General features: G+C 44.0%; 1 protein-coding gene and 1 long non-coding RNA gene across 3 annotated transcripts in view; one reads left to right on the top strand and one right to left on the bottom strand.

Moving 5' to 3' along the window:
- Positions 1 to 55: 55 nt before the first annotated feature.
- LOC125424555 lies at positions 56 to 1315 on the top strand. Its single transcript, XR_007243252.1, has 2 exons — positions 56 to 846; positions 1036 to 1315. It is a non-coding gene; the product is annotated as an uncharacterized LOC125424555 (long non-coding RNA).
- A 17102-nt stretch (positions 1316 to 18417) lies between these two features.
- The window catches only part of HOMER2 (homer scaffold protein 2), a 74330-nt gene continuing 71040 nt past the window's right edge, over positions 18418 to 21707 (bottom strand). For both annotated transcript variants that reach the window (XM_048519619.1, XM_048519618.1), the window contains one exon: positions 18418 to 20224. In XM_048519619.1, the coding sequence (XP_048375576.1) occupies positions 20036 to 20224 (189 nt within the window). In that variant the 3' untranslated portion in view covers positions 18418 to 20035. The remainder of the gene's footprint in view (positions 20225 to 21707) is intronic.

Consider the following 21707-nt stretch of genomic DNA (forward strand, 5'->3'; position numbering starts at 1 on the left):
CAGCCGGCAGCGGGGGGGAGAAAGGGAGGGGGGAGTCCAGGGTGGGGTTGAGGTCAAGGCACGTGAAAACGACAAGACAGCAGGACTTCCTGGTCACATGGGGGGCCGATTTTGCGCCCCCATGTGACCAGAAGCGTGGTGCCCGGGGACAAGGGATACCCCTTGTCCCTAGGCAGATACGTCACTGTATAGAAATTCACAGTAGGGCAAAACCCCTTGTCTAGTTCCTTTTTCCTAAGTCTCTGCTCAACCCCTGCATTTATTTAAGGTTAACATGGAAGCAAGCAGTATAATGGAGACCTAAGTAAAATACCTTAATTTCTGCCCATCAGAAGTTCCTTTGGCTTAGTTTCTCTGCTACATTTTGCTAATAAGCCTTCCTGTAAATGTCTTTTGCTTTTCTGCTGTCTGTCAAAATCTGCTACTGTTTTCTGTGTGTCTTAACAAAAACTTACTTTGAAGTTTCTGGGCAGTGAGGCAGTTGAAGGATTTTTTAAAAATTTCCCCTCCCACTTTAAATTGTTCAATAGGGTTTGCTAGTCTGTAGCTCCTATTCCAATCTTTTTTCACTCATATACCCCTTGGCAACCCATTTCCCCAGAATTTTACTCCCATATTAGCAAACCTGTTATGTAATTTTTTTCGCGTGCCTCCAAACGCTCTGGCACGTATCCCAGGTTGGGAACCACTGTTATAGAGGATTTGTTCCGAAGAAAGAATGGCATTGACCAGCTATAATCGTCAAATAGGTCCTACGTGCTTTTGTTATTAAGCTGGTGGCAAATTTGGAATATATTTCTTCAGTTTGATTTCATGTTTGTAAACATGCCACCATGTCCAATGGCAGTGGTGGCGAACCTTTGGCACTCCAGATGTTATGGACTACAATTCCCATCAGCCCCTGCCAGCATGGCCAATTAGAGATGTATGGCAGAACAAATGAAATTATAGTCCATGGAGATATAAAATTCACTCCCTGTAATCCTATGGCGGGAGGCAATGCTCTTATCTAGTATAAAATTAATCTATAATGAGAAATATCATGAACTGTACTAGAATCTATAACCAGAGCTGTGAAATTTCTAAGACTGTTGATGCCACAGGAAACATTTTTGTTCCTTTTTTTTGGAAAAAGTAAACAATTTGAAACATATGCAGTTCTTATAAAAGCTAAACTTACTGTTTTAACAGCATGATGTATAATTTATGATTTAGTTTGTGTACAAAACTGAACTGTTTGACACAATTAAATATAAATGTCTTCGTTTTTTCCTCAAGGCTGTGAATACATGGAGATATTTATCAGAGAAGGAGAGACACGTGTGTTGGTCTTTCTTTACTTTCTTAGTGTGTTTGGGTAGGTGTGTTTTTCTGTCCTTCTCCCAACACAACTACCTACCTGAAACTCCTTGAAGAAAGCATTCTTGACCTGGATAACTCCTGCCCATGCTTGTGCCTGGTGCTTAAGGGACAGGTCGCCAGTTCGCCTGGTCCTGTTTGTGATTTTTGTTGTACCACTGACTGACATTACTATGGTGCCTGGTTGGGGTTGGGACTATTCTTCAGCAGTTCAATTCATATCCCATTGGCTGGATCCAGAAGCCAGCAATGGGTCACTTGAGGTCATTTTTCAAAAATCTAAGAAGTAGAAGAAGAGTTGGATTTATATCCCCCTTTCTCTCCTATAGGAGACTCAAAGGGGCTTACAAACTCCTTTCCCTCCCCCCGTCACAACAAACACCCTGTGAGGTAGGTGGGGCTGAGAGAGCTCAGAAGAACTGTGACTAGCTCAAGGTCACCCAGCTGGTGTGTGTTGGGAGTGCACAGGCTAATTGGAATTCCCCAGATAAGCCTCCACAGCTCAGGCAGCAGAGTGGGGAATCAAACCCGGTTCGTCCAGATCAGAGTACACCCGCTCTTAACCACTACGCCACTGCTGCTCCCTGGGAAGTTTGCCCATTGTAGGTCATTGGGGTTACTTGAGGTCATTTCCTAAAATTTCCAGTTAGTCCTACAGCAACCTTAGTTTTCAAGGCAAGAGATGTTTCCTATTGTCTGTCTCCACAGAGCAACCCTGGACTTCCTTGGTGACCTCTCTTCCAAGTACTAATTAGGGCTGACTTTGCTTAGCCGCCCAGATCTGATGACATTGGGCTTGCCTGGGTCCTCCAGGCCAGGACACCTACCGCTCTACCAGATGATTACCCACCTCGCTTCATGGCACAGAACAGATTTGAACCTGCGTCTCTTCGGTCCTACCCAGACACTCTCATGACTGTCTAACTGCAGAAAGGTCTTGCAGATAGAGCTCTGAGACCGATACTCCTCAAACTGAGCCAATGGTCGTTCTAGTTCTGCAATTAACAACAACAAAATCCAACATCTAAAGACCAGCAGCTTAAGACAGGAGTAATTCTGCACAGAGTTTTGCTGATAAGTTTCATAGAATGACTGGAACAGCAACCATAAATGATAATGTAGAAAGCAATTGTGCTGAGAGATTAAAATAGTAACTGGGCAGCAGCTTAAAATTGTTTGCTAGGAATGGGCATGCAAGTTTGGTATTGCCACCTATGGCTTAAAAGGAAATGGCATTTAGGAGCCTGCATTCTTTACCTTGGGAACCACTCCACGTTCAACTTCTCCGTCTTTACATCAGAGAAAGTACACCGGCACCCAGGGGCATAGCGAGATGATGTATTGCTGGGAGGGGGAAAGGGGCATATTGCTTCAAAGCAATGAAAAACGGCAGAACAAGATGGAGATCGCAGCAGGAAGCGTCGCGTCCGCCACCGCTGCAGACACCAAGCGCGAGTGCCACTTTAATAATAGATGAAGATCAACACAACAGCTTTGAAAGGGAATTTAATTTGGGCGGAGGTGGACAAAGCGCACTGCCTTGCTCGACCTGAGGAAAAAATCCCAGTCACAGAACTTCCCAACACAAACGTTTAACCAAGAATGGGGGAGTTTATGGCATAATTAAACAGTAAACAGGAATCAAATACCCAGGGTTGGACACGGCAGATCTATTCCATTAGAGGAAGCTTTTCCTGTTCTGCTGACCTTTTCCTTTAGAGGAAAGAATTTCAAGTATTTGTTTGTTTGTTTGTTTGTTTGTTTTTCCGATTTTTAAACCGCCCTCCCCCAAAGGGCTCAGGTGGTGTACAACATAAGACTATACATAACAGATAGAGAAGTGATGGCGAACCTTTTCAAGACCGAGTGCCCAAATTGCGACCCAAAACCCACTTATTTATCGCAAAGTGCCAACACGGCAATTTAACCTGAATACTGAGGTTTTTGTTTAGAACAGGGGTAGGGAACCTGCGGCTCTCCAGATGTTCAGGAACTACAATTCCCCATCCCAGGCCCTACCAGCATGTGCCAGTTGGCCATGCTGACCCAAACTGATAGGGTATGGAGTTCCTAGTATGAAATGGAAAACATAAGATTCCTACCCTGATTTAGAAAAAAACAGTTGGTCTCAGGCGTGTGTTACTTTCGGGAGGTAAAGCTTGGTGGTAATTAAGCTGGCTTTGTTTTGAAGCTTAACCCGTGCAAGTCTTCCAACGGGAATTGAATCACGACTACTAGGAGGGTTTACTCCAAGAAGCAAGCCCCATTGTGTCAGCAACCCAGCTGGTAAAGGATCGCGCTTTAGTTCTTTGCATGAAAATCAGTGGGGGGTTTAACTTAGCTACTTAACAGGGGTTACCTAGCACTGCTTCCCAAAACTAGGACTTAGGTTTAATGCTAATAATCGAGCCCAGTGGTCCAGGCCAGCCTAGATGTGTGTGGGGGGGGGGGGGGGGGGGACTCTGTGTGTGCCCACAGAGAGGGCTCTGAGTGCCACTTCTGGCACCCGTGCCATAGGTTCGCCACCACTGACATAGAGTATAATACACATAAAACAATTCAGATTAAAACCAATTTAAAACAGCAACAATAAATACTAAACGGAACGATGTCTGTAACAGATGGCGATAAAAGCCCCCAACCAAGCCCACTGGAGACCAAGATCACATGGGGTCTCAATTAACCCGGCTGACCGAATGCCTGGCGGAACAGGTCCGTTTTACAGGCCCTGCGGAGTTGAATGGACCTGCTGGATCCAACCCATATGCTGGTTCTCAAATCAACGCTATCTTTAGATATAAAATATTTTCCAACCGTCGAAATGATATGCCATTTTTATGCCTTTATTTCAGCAACACGGCGTGCTATCATTGAGGCATGCCAAAGTGAGAAGTGCTCTTATATTTGCGGCACCAATGGGACGAGAATAAGCCATTTATTACAAAAACAGCCACTCATAACAGCTGAGCCACAAGAGGAACAAATCAGTCACCAGAATGTGTGCCTGTCCCACCCCCTCAGAGTGGGAGTAAGAGATTTCGAGCCTGCCAGACGAGGAACCAGCAAGGAACACACCTGTCTTCCAGTCAGCCTCCTTATGGAATGAGTCACCACCATTCTTTGGGACTCAAGAGCTACAGAGGAATTACTGCCCCCCCCCCCGCCCATCTCCTCACCTACATTAGAACCTTTCTCAGCCTCTCTCCTGAGAAGCCAATTAAAATTTACATCAGGGGGAGTGAAAAGAGACTTCCTAAAGCCCTACACAAGGAGTTGGCATTTCGGTGAGCCCTAGAGGCTGCTTTTAATGTGCCTGTTACGTATGCTGGGTGTGAGGATTATATGCAGCATCAGCCGCAGAAGAGATGCCAACCACCGGTGACCACAGCGTACAGTCTAAAGTAAGTGTGAAGAGTCTTAAAGATAGGTTAGCTCTAGAATACAGGTGTCAAACTGCTGGCAGGGGATGATGGGAACTGTAGCCCATAACATCTGGAGGGCCGCAAGTTTGACACCTGTGCACTAGAAGAATCTGAAGAAGTCTGCATGTGCACAGAAGTTTATACCAAGAAAACAACCTTTATTGGTCTTATAGGTGCCACTGGACTCAAATATTTTTCTGCTGCCTCGGACCAACATGGCTACCCACCTGAATCTAGGGGGAAAGAGTGTGTGTTGTTTGTGTGTGCGTGGGTCCCTCATGCAATTTCTTAGAGGACTGTCCTCTTATGTGCACTTAACTCCAGAGTAAATGCACATTCAACTGCAGCCTTCACTACAGAGGAGATGGTGGATCAGTCTTGTCTGAAAGTACTAACGCTGCCCTCCTTAACAGAATCACATTTTTCCAAGTCCATTGACTTCAACGGACACGGAAAGGGTTTAATTCTGCTTTGGAGGACACTGTAAACCAATCAGCCTGTCAACATGTTGTAGGTAGTTGACAATCCACCCTTTACCTGAATAAATGGTTTTTTAGATCAAATAAACTGACTGTACCATGCCTGCCTATTGTCAAAACTTCCAAAAAAAGTTATGCCTTTGTGAGAGAACAGAAACTAAGATTGTTAGCCATCACAGATACCCAGCCTTTGAATACTGGTGGTGGTCTTCCATATTATACTAGCTCTTGTACAGAAAACAGCTTCAAAATACAGAAACATTCATATGTCCCTCTCAGTCTGGTGTTTCAAGTTTTCTCCACAGCAATTAAGCACCTGAAGATTCATCTAGCAAGCAAATCTATTAAAAAATTGCCACCAAAAACCCCTCTCTTTCTGCACATGTGCAGAAGTACAGCAAGGCTGGAAGAATGGTTATAGATTCTGACTTGGAGGGATACTTGGATGGGAGACCACCAAAGAAGGCTTTGTAGGGAATGGCAATGGCAAACCAACTCTGCTTTGCGGTTGAGCTAAAAAACCCTTGATGGGTTTGCCATGAATTGGTTGCAACTTGACAGCATATACATACATACTTCAAATGCAAACCACAGAATCAACAGTAAAGAAGAAGAGCTTGGATTTATACCCCACCTTTCTCTCCTGTAAGGAGACTCAAGGTGGCTTACAAGCTCCTTTCTTTTTCTCTCCCCACAACAGACACCTTGGGAGGTAGGTGGGGCTGAGACTAGCCCAAGGTCACCCAGCAGGAATGTAGGAGTGTGGAAACACATCTGGTTCACCAGATAAGCCTCCACCACTCAGGTGGAGAAGTGGGGAATCAAACTCGGTTCTCCAAATTAGAATCACCACAGATAACAGCACATGGTGATTCTAGGCATATTGGCTCAGAAGAAGTCCCAACTGTGCTCAATAGTGCTTACTACTTACAGCGTAATTTGGGGTGGGGAGAACTGAGGTGAGCTGGAGTTCAAACGGAAAGTTCCCACTTCCCAAAATATATGCACCATTCTGAGGTCTCTATTAACTGTTAAGCTCATTAAGGATACCCTTTCGCTTTGCAACTCGGGGCAGGGGGAAATGGGGAGAAAGGGTTTAATTTTGACCTCCTTCTCCATGTAGTATTTAAAAGGAAAGCATTTTGTCACACTAGCCCAATCTGTCTTTGCTGTGAGTGGGTGATTTTGGTATACTATAATTAGGAGTGTGTTGCAGAGATGTTCCTGTAGGCCACCATCACGGAGTGCTTCTATCTCCATAGCAACAGCAGTTGCCTGGTTCCTCCAGCTAAATTATTTGGAACTAACAGTTCAGGCCTTCTTTCTAATGCTCCATCCCCCAAAGGCTCTTCCTGGCTCAGAGAGAGTAACCCAATGGACCGAGGAGAACCTCTGGCAACAGATGACATGAAACAGCATGTCCCCCTCCATCTGGCATCTAGCAGAGCTGAAGTGACACCATCCCTATTCCTTTCAAGGCCTGATGTTCATACAAGGATATCAGGCACGCTGGGAAAACTTGTTATCTAGGAAGGTGGTAGCTGGTGGTATGTGTCTTCTTAGACTGTTACAGTCTGAGTTGATAAAATACTCTGATCACAGTACTCACCTTGGATTGGAGACAAATATTAAGGCTGCTTGAGGTACATAGGCCAGATTAGAACATGGGGGTCTTTAGTAGCTCCAAAGATGGCTAATCTGTTCAGTCCTGCCCCTTCTAGAATGGCAGTTGAGAAGAAAGATGTTATGGCTCTTCTGAATGCCTAAAAGCACACATGGGCTTCATTGCATAGAATCATAGAGTTGGAAGAGACCCCAAGGGCCATCAAGTCCAACCCCCTGCAATGCAGGAACACACAGCCAAAGCAATCCTGACAGATGGCCATGCAGCCTCTCTTTAAAAACCTCCAAAGAAGGAGACTCCACCACACTCTGAGGTAGTGCATTCCACTGTCGAACAGCCCTGACAGTCAGGAAGTTCTTCCTGATGTTTAAGTGGAATCTCTTTTCCATTATCTTGAACCCATTACTCCGTGACCTAGTCTCTGGGGCAGCAGAAAACAAGCTTGCTCCCTCACCCACATGACATCCCTTCAGATATCTAAACATGGCTATCATGTCACCTCTTCACCTTCTCTTCACCAAATTAAACATACCCAGCTCCCTAAGTCTTTCCTCGTAGGGTATGGATGGACTTTTGACCATTTTGGTTGCTCTTCTCTGGGCCCGTTGACCATGCATGGACTTTTGACCATTTTGGTTGCTCTTCTCTGGGCCCATTCCAGCTTGTCAATATCCTTCTTGAATTGCGGTGCCCAGAATTGGACACAATATTCCAGGTGAGGTCTCACCAATGCAGGAGAGGTACAATTACATCCCTTGATCTTGACACAGAGCATTTCAGAGGACTAGAATCACCAAAGAAAAGGCTGCTGGACTTGTGTCTGCTGCTGTTGAATTTAGTGGACCTCTCTACCCATCTCTCTATTTGACAGAACGTCTTGTAAGAGAACGGAAACTGAGAGAAGAGAAAAGAACTGGAAAGACACAGGGTAGCAAGGGTTTTTAGTCACAGGTGGAACATGTCGGTATAAAAGCACATGCTTCAAGATTTTACTCAAGATGACACTTGTTGGATTAAGTGCTCCTGGTAGTTGGAGATTATCCCTATTCGTAGTTAGCAGAGCAGCACGGGTGGCTAGAACACAGCAGAAGCCTTACCTTGTGTGCGTGCGTGTGCGTGTGATGGATCCCAATGTGCAGCAAGCTTACACAAAAGAAAGTCGGAGTCAGTTGTAGTTTCTAATCTAATAAAAAGAGTATTTATTAGTGAACTCCATTCTGGATAGAAAGGTAGGTAGGTAGAGTCACTATGCTAACCTAATCTAGCTGGATGCAGATGGTTGCGCGGAGCATCCATCCTCTCTCTAGGCATGGTAGGAAGAAGAATGGAGAAGGGGTCGAGGAAGAAGCCGGAAGGAAGGAAGTCCCTGAGAGTATCAGTCTAACACAGGGGTAGGGAACCTGCGGCTCTCCAGATGTTCAGGAACTGCAATTCCCATCAGCCCCTTTCAGCATGGCCAATTGGCCATGCTGAAAGGGAACTTGATGGAGTAGCAGATTCCTGTTTGCTCATCTGAAGCTGCAGGTTCCCTACCCCTGGTCTAACATCAAAAGGATAGAACCAGCATGATAGAGTAAAGGTGTCAAATCCCTAGGTCCCTATCTAGCCACTAGCTCTCTAGTAAAACCCCCTCTGTAGATTGAGTCAGGAAACAGCGTAACAGTGTAAAGTCCTTCACTTCCAACAACACTTACCATGAAAGTCTCCAGCTTTCTGCCCACATCCTCCAAAGCCACCGGCACGTGACCCTTCAGCAGGAGTCCATCTTCAGTCCATGGAAAGCATGCAATGGAAGCTGCATTTCCAAGCGGAGGGCAAGGCTGAGCCATCGAACGACGTCTTTGTTAATGAGCAGAACAAAGAGAAAGCCAAGAGCCTCTTCATCACGTATAATTAATTTTGTTCTGTTGACTTGTCTCTGGATGACAAGGCCAACCATTCTGGAATATGACGTTCCCAACAGTCGAGCTTGCTAGGCAGGCCTTAATGGGTAAAATCCAAAGAGATACTCTGGGGACTCCCCAAGATTTTAGCTCCGTGTGTGGTGTGTTTTTGGATAGTTCCAGTCCCCCGGAAACAGCAGCGGCCCTCCACGAAGCATAGCTGCCCTGGAAACTTCCCTTAGATCTTGAAGTGGTTTGCCAATGGCATGGGCAGGGGACAGGCATTTTTAACATAATAACAATAATAATAAATGTTAGTAAAAAATTTAATCCAACATTCCTTCAAGAATCTGAGGCCCCTTCCGCACACGCAAAATAATGCATTTTCAAACCACTTTCACAACTGTTTGCAAGTGGATTTTGCTATTCCGCATAGCTTCAAAGAGCACTGAAAGCAGTTTGAAAGTGCATTATTCTGCATGTGCGGAATGAGCCTTAGATTGGTACATATGATCTACCTTCATTTCAGACCCACAGAAGTTGTCAAGTCCTGGTCAGTTCTTGCCATGTAGGGCTGAAAGAGTTCGGAAAGAACTGTGACTGGTCCAAGGTTATCCAGAAGGAGAAGTAGGTACACAAATTGAGTTCACCAGATAAGAGTCCACTGTTCATGTGGAGGAGTGGGGAATCAAACCCGGTTCACCAGATTAGAGTCCACTGCTCTTAACCACTATACCAACCTGGCTCACTATACAAGTAGTCCTGCAGGAAGCACCCCAGACCACACTTTGACTCTCTCATGCAGCAGGGTTTTGTTTTCATGATTATACGTTTTTCAGAGTGGGAGGACTATAACAAGAAACAACCCATCCCTTTCAGTCCGTTCTTGGACATCATGATGCAGGCACAGTCCAGGCCTTGCCAATTATTATCAGTGTTTCTTAGGCCCCTTCCGCACATGCAGAATAAGGCACTTTCAATCCACTTTCAAGGCACTCTGCAGCTGGATTTTACTGTGCAGAATAGCAAAATCCACTCGCAAACAATTGTGAAAGTGGATTAAAAGTGCACTATTCTTCATGTGCGGAAGGGGCAGAGGTGGGATCCAGCAGGTTCTCACAGGTTCCCGAGAGTAGGCTACTAATTATTTGCGTGTGCCGAGAGGGAGTTACTAATTGGTGATTTTGCCACGTGATTTTTGCCTTAGTTACGCCCCTCCTCTCAGCAGTAGCGCGCAGAACTTGACGCAGTCTAGCAGGAGGTGCACCGGCGTGCGTGGCAGCCTGCGCCTGTGTGCATTTGTTTCCCGCCCAAGGACCGGCACAGAGGCTGCGTCCTTGCCACAGCCCTGCTCAGGAATGCCAAGCCACACCCCCGTCGTGCCCCGCCCAGCCGCATTGGCGCTATGCCACAGTTTGAATCCCACCACCATGAGAACCAGTTACTAAAATTTTTGGATCCCACCACTGGGAAGGAGCCTCAGTGTTCCATCCCGAGTCTTTTTAAAAATCCCCCCATTATAAAATAAAGCAACAAAGAATGTATCATTTCAGAAAACCAGAACTTCATCAAGCCACACAAGACACAACGGGTTGTTTTTTTAAAACTTAAACTATGTATATTGTACATAAAACATCTGTATAATACAATAAAATGATAAAAATCACAAAAATATGTTTCATAAAGGAAAAAATCAAGTATCTTTTTCAAATATATAAAAACAGTATGTACTGATAACTGATAACTTGGAGAGGTTGCAAACATAGAGGTTGCTATGATTCAGTGACCTGGAGGAGAATTTTTTTTAAAATTAAAAATACTTATTCACGGTAAACAAATAACAAGGTAAAAGGCAATTTCACACCAAACTGACTGATAATCACTCTGTAGAAATTAAACCACATATCAAATATTTTAAATCTAGACAAAAGTATACATTTGAATTGGGCCACTGTTTCCCCACATGGTTAAATTTAGCCACTGTACTTTAACCAGTAAAAAAAGTTTACAAATTCATTACTAAAGTCTCATAATGGTTTAAAACATTTTGGTATAGCAAAATCACAATGAAATACTCTCGTATTGTGAACTACAAGGGAGGGCTAAACTTGATTATTATTTTTTTTAAAGCAAGGTGCTCAGTACATCAAAAATGCAATTTCAGACTATTATAGTTTCAGTAAAAAAACTCTAAATTTTGAATTTTTCAGCACTGTCAGCCACCTACCCATCCAGACACACACAACTGGAAAACAAACAAGAAATCAAATTCAAGAGCTTTAAAAAAATAATTCTCCTCCTTAGCTGGAATATGGCTAAAAAAGAAATTATTGCTAACTAGATATTGAAAACAGAAAATATAACTAGGCCAATTCACTCCAGTGCCGAGGATGCCAAAGCCGTCATAATTTTAGTAATGGTATATTCCTCAATACTTGTGAACCTATGACACTGTGTTGTTCACTTACATGTGGTTCACCTAACACAGTATGGCCCACTCTGACTGGCACCAACTCTCCAAAGCCTTGTGCAGGGGTTTTCTCCTAGCCTTTTGTTAGAAATACCATCTGTACACAAAAGATATGCTTTCTGCCACTGAACTATGAGGGCACTTCCACACATGCAGAATAATGCACTTTCAATGCACTTCGCAGCTGGATTTTACTGTGCGGAATAGCAAAACCCACTTGCAAACAATCGTGAAAGTGGATTGAAAGTGCATTATTCTGCATGTGCGAACGTGCCCTCAGTCTTCCCACAGTGGGTAAATCCTGTTGGTTGACAACAATCTCGTTCTAAAAGACTCCTAATGGTGGAAAAAAGCTTGCCCACCCATATTATATGTCAAATGACCACTCATGGCTAAGAACCACTTTTTCTAATGCTTCCTTTGCTGGTCATTCAGAGAACACACTCTTTTATCTATCATAAGGTGACCAGGAAAGTGGCTATTTATTCACAAGCCCGAGTTAAGACAGTGAAATTCCTTACGCCATCACCCATTTGATATCCTAAAAAAAGTTGAGCGTACTTGCAACTGTTGTTCAGTGAAGCCCCTTCCACACATGCAGAATAATGCACTTTCAATACACTTTGCAGCTGGATTTTACTTGCAGAAAAGTGTCTTCTGTGCAGGCATGCATGAGCCTGTGCTTACACAGTCCCACGAGGGACTGTACTCACAACAGGTGATGAAAATAGGGTTACCAAGTAAGCCGACTGGTCAAAGCTATGCCACGCACTGCATGGCTCCAGTGTTGTCACTGGCAGCAGTTCAGCTGGGCCAGGCTATAAAAATTGTATCTTATGTAGATGGCTCTGTTAGTCACACTGTTTGAAGCTTTCTTTATCCATCGACAAGACGTACTTCTGATCTCCTAAGGGCAGCATACGGATATGTTAGATGAGAAGTGCAATCTCACCATAGGGAAAAATTCCCTACGCAAGTAGGTTGCCTACTCTATTACAACCGATCTCCAGGCAATAGAGACCAGTTCACCTTGGGAAAATGGCTGCTTGGGAGAAGGAGGAGGAGGAGTCTAGATTTATACCCCACCTGATGCAACAGAAAAATGTAGTTTTAAAACACGCATACAAAATGTTTTTATGCACCTTGATATTTTTCAGTCATTTTTTTTTCATCGCTTTGTTTGATCACAGTCAAACTGGGCTGGAGACTCAGATTCTTCCTCAGTTGCTTATGAAAATATTTAACTTTGCTGTGGGGATGTTACATCATCCTCTGTCAATAGAACATTGAGTGCTTTATGGCAAGTGCATTCGTAACATTCCTCAATAGATATCTTACAGACCCGGTAATTCAGGGGCTCTTATTACTGAGAAAACAGTCTACAATATTCAAGACAGTCCTGCAAAGAAGTACACAACAGTTACTAGAATAGTTTCTATCAGCTTGCCCACCCATATTATATGTCAAATGACCACTCATGACCAAGAACCACTTTTTCTAATGCTTCCTTTGCTGGTCATTCAGAGAACACACTCTTTTATCTATCATAAGGTGACCAGGAAAGTGGCTATTTATTTACAAGCCCGAGTTAAGACACTGAAATTCCTTACGCCATCACCCATTTGATATCCTAAAGCAAACAAAAGTTACAAACAAAAGCCAAAAAATGTGAAGGTTTTATGAAAAGACTGCCAAACCCAAGCAATTCCTCTTACGTGATGGGCTCACAGAAAGCAGAAAGGCAGGTAAATAAAAAAAATAAACAATAAAGAGGCACTGTGCCTTTCGATGTGTAAAAATGTACTTTGTTCCCTCTCTCTCAGCTCCAGCTGAACATTACTTAAAGGACCTACACAAAAACTGCCCAGTTTTTAGAGAATTCGGTGAGTCTTTGAACAATTGCTTCAATGTTTCAGCAGAACTCAGGAAAGTTCTGCGAAACAGTAAAAAAGATCAATGCACAAAAAAATGACATTTTAGCTAGTTTGAAATAAAAGGCCAGTACATTTTCCAAAGAAGAGCACAACCATCCACGTGCAAATTGTGCAGTTATCTAGTACCAGTGGCTGCTCAGTCTTCGAAGGATGTACTACCCCGGTCAAGAGCTCCCTGTAACAAGCTTACTGAGCTCCCTGTAACAGCTACTACAACAAAGGAAGTCACTCTCTAGGAACACGGCATGAAAAGCGGCTTCACTCACTGAAATAAATGGCATATCCTTGATAGCAGAGGCACTGTTGTATGTGTATCTGGAGCCTCTGTCCTGCAAGGTCTTGCTGGATTAGGAGGATAGGAGCACAATTCAGAGCTTATTCACGCTGACTTCAAAACTCCACTGAAATGAAGGGGCAGGGTGCTAGGTTACTTTGATTTTCATGGGACTTGATACATGCTGTTTATGTGTTTGCATCTACTGGCTGGCAATCACCAGGGGCGTACCTCCCAGGGGGACATATGGGGTCAAATGTCCCTAGGCTGCGACCATTTACTCACATGGGGGGTGCCCCCCACACCCCTCCTTCTCTCCCCTCCGGGTCCATACACTTTGAGATAACATGGTGCAAAAACATTGCTTGGGTGTAGTAAGGGAGGGCAGCTGCCCATACCGGGGGATGGGCGGAAGTCTCAGATTTTGCACTGGGCTACATTTTCCCTAGATACGCCTCTGGCAGTCACATACCCCGTTTCTTGCATAAGTCTCACAAAAATGAAGATTTACTGACATATGCCTGCAAAGACCCTCCCTTCAAATATTCAACTTGACATTCCTTTCATTTTATCAAAGGCATGGACTCACATAATAATTTGCCCCAGATTTTAATCCAGAGGTCACTGGAAGCAGGCTCACCACTCCTGTGTACTTTCCTTTGCAGCCCACCAGAGGAAGTATGTAATAGCATTAATACAGAACTTCAACACTCCCTTTTACATCCAGCCTGCAAGGTAGGCCAATACTATCCCTCTATGCCAGATGTTGACGAGGAAGTAATTATTGCCTCAAGCCACGTATGGTGGGGGTGGATTTCGAATAGGGATATCAGGTGCAACACCAGCAAGATAGATCTGAATGAAGGGTTTTCCTAATCCTGTGTCAAAAACAGAAGTCCAGGAGTTTCCATTCCTTCAGAAACGGAGTTTCATTATTTTAAAGAGGTATACCCTGCCCTTCTAGCTCAACAGGTAACTCCAAGGCGTCTGGCAAACCCTAATCTAAGATGACAGCTATGGGCGGGGGTGGGGGTGGAATTAATGATTCACATAAACTTACTGTCAGCAGACTTGATGACTGCTGGGAAGGAAAGTGTAGCCAACACAAGCCCTGCGAAGTTTTCTTTCAGCATCTACACCTAAATAAGAAGCCAAGATGTTGGTTTTCAACACACAGGTCAGCGCAACAGATGGAGCTTAAAGGAAAACAACGGGGAGAAGGAACGTCAGATCTCTCAATTTAAAAAATACAGTAAGGCAGTCTTGGCGTTATTTATCATGGCTATTCTATTTCACTAACCCGTTTCGTTTTTTAAAACGTGAAGGAATTTGTCACTGGCAAGCCACACCACCACGCAACGCAGATGGCAGGCAGAGCCCCTTGTTCGAACAAAACCAACAGGACAAGCGCCATCAGGATCCGTCCGAACCTGCCGCCACCCACGCCTTCATTGATGTAGCAGCTCAGTCCAGACATAGCACGGAACCATGATTTATTTTAACTGCAGTGAGTGAGTGCAGGATTCAGCTTGCAGGTGCTCGGTTCAGGATTTGTCTTGACATTTTTGGCTTCAGTGCCTTTGATCTATCCCCTGGTGAGCATAGCTCAGGGGTCTGCAACCTGCGGCTCTCCAGATGTTCATGGACTACAAATCCCATCAGCCCCTGCCAGCATGGCTAATTGGCTGATGGGATTTGCAGTCCATGAACATCTGGAGAGCCGCAGGTTGCAGACCTCTGGCATAGCTGGTATCCCAGCTGGCTTTGCTGGGAAACAAGTCAGGACAGCTACAGTTGCAAGACACGCAAAGTGGTGCTTCCATAGTGGTTGGTTGTGGGTTTCTCTTGATGAGGCTTTGGAGGTACTACTGGCGGAGGGAAGGTCTGACTCAACAATTTGGTTGTCTTCTGTTCTGGATGGGAAAGCTCTCCCCCTTCCAAGGAGCAGGTTCTTAGCTTTGGGGCAGTGGTGGGATTCAGCTGGTTCAGCCTGGTTCAGGAGAACCGGTTGTTAAAAGCCCCCTCGCTCCCCCTCTCCTGGGAGAGGAAGTGACAGGGCTTTTAGGGTACCGCTGGACTAGGACCTCCTACAGGAAAAACAGGTGGCAGCAGTAGCTAGCAATTCCTTTCAACGGCTTTGGCTGGTGAGCACCTTCTTCTTACAAATGTATCATTGTTCAAGATGTGAAGGACCAGGGAGTAGAGGTGTCCTTCCCTGAACCTCCCTAGAGAAAAATTAGAAATTTGGGGCAGTGCTTAAAAAAATAATCCAATTCACTATTTTCTCTTTTAGGAGTAGAGTCTTTTAAATAGGACTGTCAGTTTCCAGGAATCCGTTTGCATATGATTTCAAGACAACAGAGCGCAGTTGCCGTAGAGGACTATAGGCAGCAGACTCTTTGGCATCAAACCCCACTGAGTCCCCTTACATCCCCAAATCCCACTCTCATCAAATTCAACCCTCAAACCCTCAACCCTCATCAAATTCAACCCTCAAACCCTCAACCCTCATCAAATTCAACCCTCAAACCCTCAACCCTCATCAAATTCAACCCTCAAACCCTCAACCCTCATCAAATTCAACCCTAACCAAGACCCTTGCTTTTAAGATGCTGTACTGAGAACATTTATGCAAGAAATCTGTGGCAGAGCATAATTCCTGTGCAGAGTTGACACATGCAATATTTATTGTTCGAGTGTTCACTGTTGATCTGCAATAGCGTGTCTAATACTGTTTTCTATTATAAAGTTTGATATCCGAATATGCTGCTAGTCGCTTTGTAACTGTATGATATGGTTTCAGCCCAAACAACGCCCCTTGTTCTACTACAAAAATTTGTTTTTGGCTTTTTGGCTTATAGAAAACTAAGGCATTTAATCCCTTGAAATTTCATAAATATGCCAAATGCTACTATTTTATATGCTAATGTATAAATGATGCACTGTATGCTATCAAAGCACTAAGGTAAATTTAAACTTGATAAGAAAGCATTGCATATTTAAATTTTTCATTAATCCCGCCACTGCCCTCCCAACCCCTCCCCCCCATTTAATGTTCCCTCATGGCTTCAAAACATCCAGAAATTTTCGACTCACTGCCCCAGGATCACAGATTTCCCAAGCTAAGCTGGGTTGACCGTGGCTAGTACTTGGATGGGAAACCACCAAGGAAGTCCAGGATTGCTGTGTAGAGGCAGACAGTGGCAAAACCACCACTATTTGCCTCTCGCCTCGAAAGCCTTACGGGTTCTCCATAAGTCAGCTGAGACTCTTCACACAGACACTCACTGCCCAATTCTTCTTACTTAAGCCTCTCTTGTGTCCACAGGCTTACTGAATGATTGGTCTCCTGCTTCTCCTTTCTGGTCACAGGATCCCTCTCTAGGAGGTCGTGACCAACAGCAGCCGGAAACCCCTCTGCCCGTCTAGCACAACAAAGAATCTTATTTCGCTGTTGGAAGAGCTAACACCTCCACTACCTTGCAATTCAATAGTGCATCTTTACACAGGGCATGTCTGCAGACTAGACGACTGTTTTAACAGCGCAGCAAAAAATAGATTTAAGTTTTTAACAGCTAAGGAGCTGTGACTAGCTTCTGCTAAGCTCCTTTCCCCCCCCCCCCCCCCCCCGAACGAATGCTGATATTTAAACTGCCATCTCCAGTGCAGCACTTTGCAAGAGAGGAAGGGGAACAGTCACAAGCACACTTCAGCTGCTTGCAGGCTGAGAGACAGATTTATGTTGTGCTACCAACTTTTTGTTGTTGTTGCTGCTGCAACGGATGTTTTAAAAACACATTCCTGAAGACGAATGTGTTCGACCCCTACAGAATGACAAAAAAGACACACAAAACACAACCCAGAATATTGGGTCGATACAAACCCAGCCTACCTTTCCTGCAGTGTTAGAAGTGGCCTGAAGTGAAAGGGACCCAGGAAACAGCATGAAAGAATATGTGGAGCACAACCTTCAAGTGCCTGAGGCTTCGTGTTGGAATCCTGGTACTTCTGCATTAAGGAGCTGAGTTCAAGAGCTCAGTGGAAGTAACAAGGGCGGATAATGAAGGTGGCCGAGAAAGGGATGATCTTACCAGAGCAGAGTCTTATTGGCTTTTTACATGCTGCTTCGGAGATGACTGAATTCAGCACTCACACAAGATATAACCATGTTGCTGCTACACTTCGTACCGTGTTTCCCTGAAAAATAAGACCTACCTCGAAAATAAGCCCTGGCATGATTTTTCTGTGTTTTTGGAGGATGCTTGAAATATAAGCCCTACTCCAAAAATAAGCCCTAGTTAGATTCCCTGGCACAGCCCCCTCCCTGCACCCCTGCCACGCCCCCACCTACCCCCGGAACACCCCCGCCCCCTGAGCGGACGCAAAAAATAAGACATCCCCTGAAAATAAGCCTCTTTTGCATCAAATAAGCCTCTGTTGCATCAAAAATTAATATAAGACCCTGTCTAATTTTCAGGGAAACACGGTGTTTCATGCAAGCTCTAGATTTAGATGCTTCTGGAACTGTGTGGGAAGCAGCCCGCACGAGAACACCAAGCCCTTCCATCCCGATAACATCTACGAAAGGCCGTGTCTGGTTTTCTCAGAATAAGCACAGCAAAGGCGGAGTTGGGACCCAGTGATAATGGCTCTGCCAGGACACAGTCTGTTGGATTTCGCCCTTGTGTTGGGGGCAGCGTCGCTGTCTCCCATGATCCATTATGATCTTTACTTGGCTCTACGAAGACACTTTGGTCTTAGGTGATAGTTTGCTTGTTTTGTTTCAGGTCTGACTTGAGAGGGTCTGGCAAATCGGCACACCGGTTAGCTACAAAAGCATTGCAACTGTGTGCATACGTAAGTGTGGGGAGCTAATACCTGTCTTCCAGAGGAGACATTTGTTGACAGTATATCCTCCCCCGCCCCCACAAAAAACCCTTCCCCTGGAAAGACAAACATGGGGAAGCAGATACACAATAAATCTTTTCATTTCCTCTCACAATTTGCTTGGGGGGGAAAAATCACCCAGATACAGCAGTTTACAGAACTTTGCAGATCTCTTTGTCCCATTTCTATATCAGGGTTGAGTATCAAAATAAGCCAGAATGATTATAAAAGAGGAGCGATTCTGAGTGTATGCAGAGTGCCTCCACCTCTTGGAGCATCATTCCCATCAACGGCCAGGTAAGACAAGGTGCCATCCTTCATGCCTGGTTCCACAACATCTTCTGGCTTAGGAACGGGGTGATAGCAGTGGGCTTTAAGGATCCTTGTGTGGAATCTTAATTCTAGCACACTGCTATAAGCCCTCTTCCCTTCAAAGCTACCTGCTTGCTGTTACACCTGATCTCACATGTGGAATTTGGGCTTAGCTACTATCAACTTTCCAGAAACAATAAAGGCGGCTGGGAAGCTAATAATTTGATTAGGGCTTTCAGAGCCAGAATCAACTGGCTGTTGTGGGTTTTCTGGGCTGTGGTCGGCTGATTTTTGCTCCCAAATGTGGGTGAAACATTAACAGCCCAAACTGCCAGACCACAGCCCCGAAAACCCACAACAGTAATTTGATTGGGGTTGCCCACTTTGAGGGGAAGACTGGAGATCCTCCAGAATTACAACTGACCTCCAGACAACAGAAATCAGTTTCTCTGGAGACAATGCTTGCTTAGAAGGGTGGACTCTGTGGCATTACACCCTGTGGGGGCCTTCCCACCCCCAAACCCATTTCAGACTCTGCTCCCACCATTCTCCTTTCCAACCCTAAGTTGGCAACCCTATATTTGCTCCACAGGAGAAATGCCCGTGGACTCCAAGAAGAAAAAGGAAGAAGTTCAATCTCCTAACATCCTGATAGCAGGTATATATATTATGCAGATATAAACTGGAGATGCTGGAGGAAAGGAAATTGTCATCCACATTTGCAAGTGGGATCTACCTCCATCCTATCTGTAGTGTACAAAGTCAAGACCTGTGGTCTGCACTCCACTCAGGTGTCCACATATTAAACACGGTGAGTTTTACAGAAGAGTCCTCCTGAACATTAGAAGCCCATGGCGTCATTTCTTCAAATTATACCTCACTGATTGGTTCCTGTTCTGAAGGCATTTTCCTCAAGCCCCATGGACAGTCAGCAGGAATTTTTGCCACATCTGTCCACAAGAAAAGGGGATAGAACAGCATGGGAGTTTAAAAATCAGTTTAACTGATCATCAATATAGTGGGAGAAGACACTTCTTATTTCTGTGTTTGCAGTTCTAGCAGCCCTTAAGATAGAAAAGATTTCCCTGTAACAACTAAACTGCACATTCACTTTAAGATAGATCTACTTCCCATTTTCTGAGGCTAGATCCTTCCCCAACAGGTATATAAATCCTCAAAGGCCAGAACAGCAAGAAACAATTTCCTATATTCAAAGTAAAAAACAAAACAAAACAGCAATTTTTGAAAGGAAAAAATGGGGGGGGGGAGGATTATGTTTCTATGTACAAATTACATTACAAACAAGAAGGATACTCTAGTTGCCTTTTGGGAAAGAGACGTTTCGGGTTAAACAACATACCCCATGTTAAACTTACAAATCCCCCCCGCCCCTAATTGTCAATACCCAGTTTAGATAGTCCTTGCCGGAAATCGTGCAATTCATCAATCTTTCCATCTAGTACATCTAAAAAAGTCTGTAAGTCAGTCTTAAGGTTGTTTTGTCTGTGTCTGCTGTCTTCCACCTCCGTCTTCAGAGCTCTGACTTTCTCCTCGAGGTCTTTATTCCTTTTCTCGGCAGCCTTAAAAAGAGAAATATTGCAGGGGAAAATTCTAAACATTTGCAAGAGCGAGCCGACATCACCTGGTGGATTTTAAATGTCAACCCCCCCCCCCCCACACACACACACACACCTTTATTACTGAGCCCACGCCAAGCCCCTGTAAGACAAATTCTGTCAGGGAATAGCCATCATTATTTTAATCTGACTAGTGCACAGGAAGAGATGGATTAAGTGGAAGAGACGCTCTGCATTCAATTAAGTCAGTCTGGGCATCTTCTTAAAATCTGGCTGGAATTTCTACACTCCACTCTGCATGCATTAATGTCATTCTGAGCCTTTCAGAATAGGTTCTAAAATTACCTGTGTGGGTCCTGCACTTTACAAAATATTACCTTAAAAATATGTGTGCCTGTATTGTAGCACACACAATCACAAACATGCTTTTTGAGCCCTTCCCTCAGGCATAAAATCAAGGTTCTTCAACACTGGAGTTTACTTCATTTTTATAAATATAATGCTAACGAGTCTACTCCTAAGTCCAATTTTCAGATTTACTTTTTCTATTTTTTAAGAAAAAAAAATCAGTTTAACTGAGTCAGATAATGGCTTTTGTTGAAGGGTGGGATGGGTATTCTAGTTCTTCCCATAAAAGAAGGGGAATTACTCACAGGGACAAGATCATCCCAAAACACATTTGTGGAACTGAGGTTGAAGGGCCAGACATTCCCCCATTTCCTCAAAACATGAATTCAAAGAGAAATAGGAGCTCTATTTTAAGAATTATATAACAGAAAAACCTATTTAGTCATATACATAGTGATATATGACGTTACGGTCAATGTATTTAACAATAACGCATACGCTTTTAGATATACATATATTAATAGATAATTTCAAATTAAGGACAAATATTTTAATATACTGATTGGAGTAAGAACTTCTTGAACTGTTATAACTGTTTTTATGTACAAAAAAATCATACGAATCTATTAATTCCTCTTTACATGTAATCAACAAGAATGCAGCAAGAGTGACTAGATTGCTTAATGATTAATGAATAAGGTTTTTCTGTTCAGTATACTAATTAATGTTACGTTATTTTACAAGGACATAAATGCAGATCCACTCTAATCGTTTTTAAAATATATTATTCTTACTGCTATTGTTATCTTTCTTTTCTTTGCCTGTACTCTTTGGTTGATGAAATAAAAATTATTTTTTTTAAAAAAAGAAACCAGAGTAACACACTGATGCTTTACTCCAAACTGATGAGATCAGTTTTGCAACACAAGGTGGTTATGGTTTACAGAACATAAAGGCACATGTAATGCAACTTTAAATTTCTGATGTTAATGCTCTCTGCAGCAGTGATGCTCAGTGGCTTGGACTCTTTCCTGTGGCCATCTGTGGCTCTTCTAAACACTGGTCCCCAATGTGGCCACATGTTCCAGGAGAGTGGGCAAAGCTTGTGTTTGGCAGGTGGTTCCTACCTTGAAACAGC

The sequence above is a fragment of the Sphaerodactylus townsendi genome, linkage group LG17 (genome assembly GCF_021028975.2).
Source record: "Sphaerodactylus townsendi isolate TG3544 linkage group LG17, MPM_Stown_v2.3, whole genome shotgun sequence".
Classification (NCBI taxonomy): domain Eukaryota; kingdom Metazoa; phylum Chordata; class Lepidosauria; order Squamata; family Sphaerodactylidae; genus Sphaerodactylus; species Sphaerodactylus townsendi.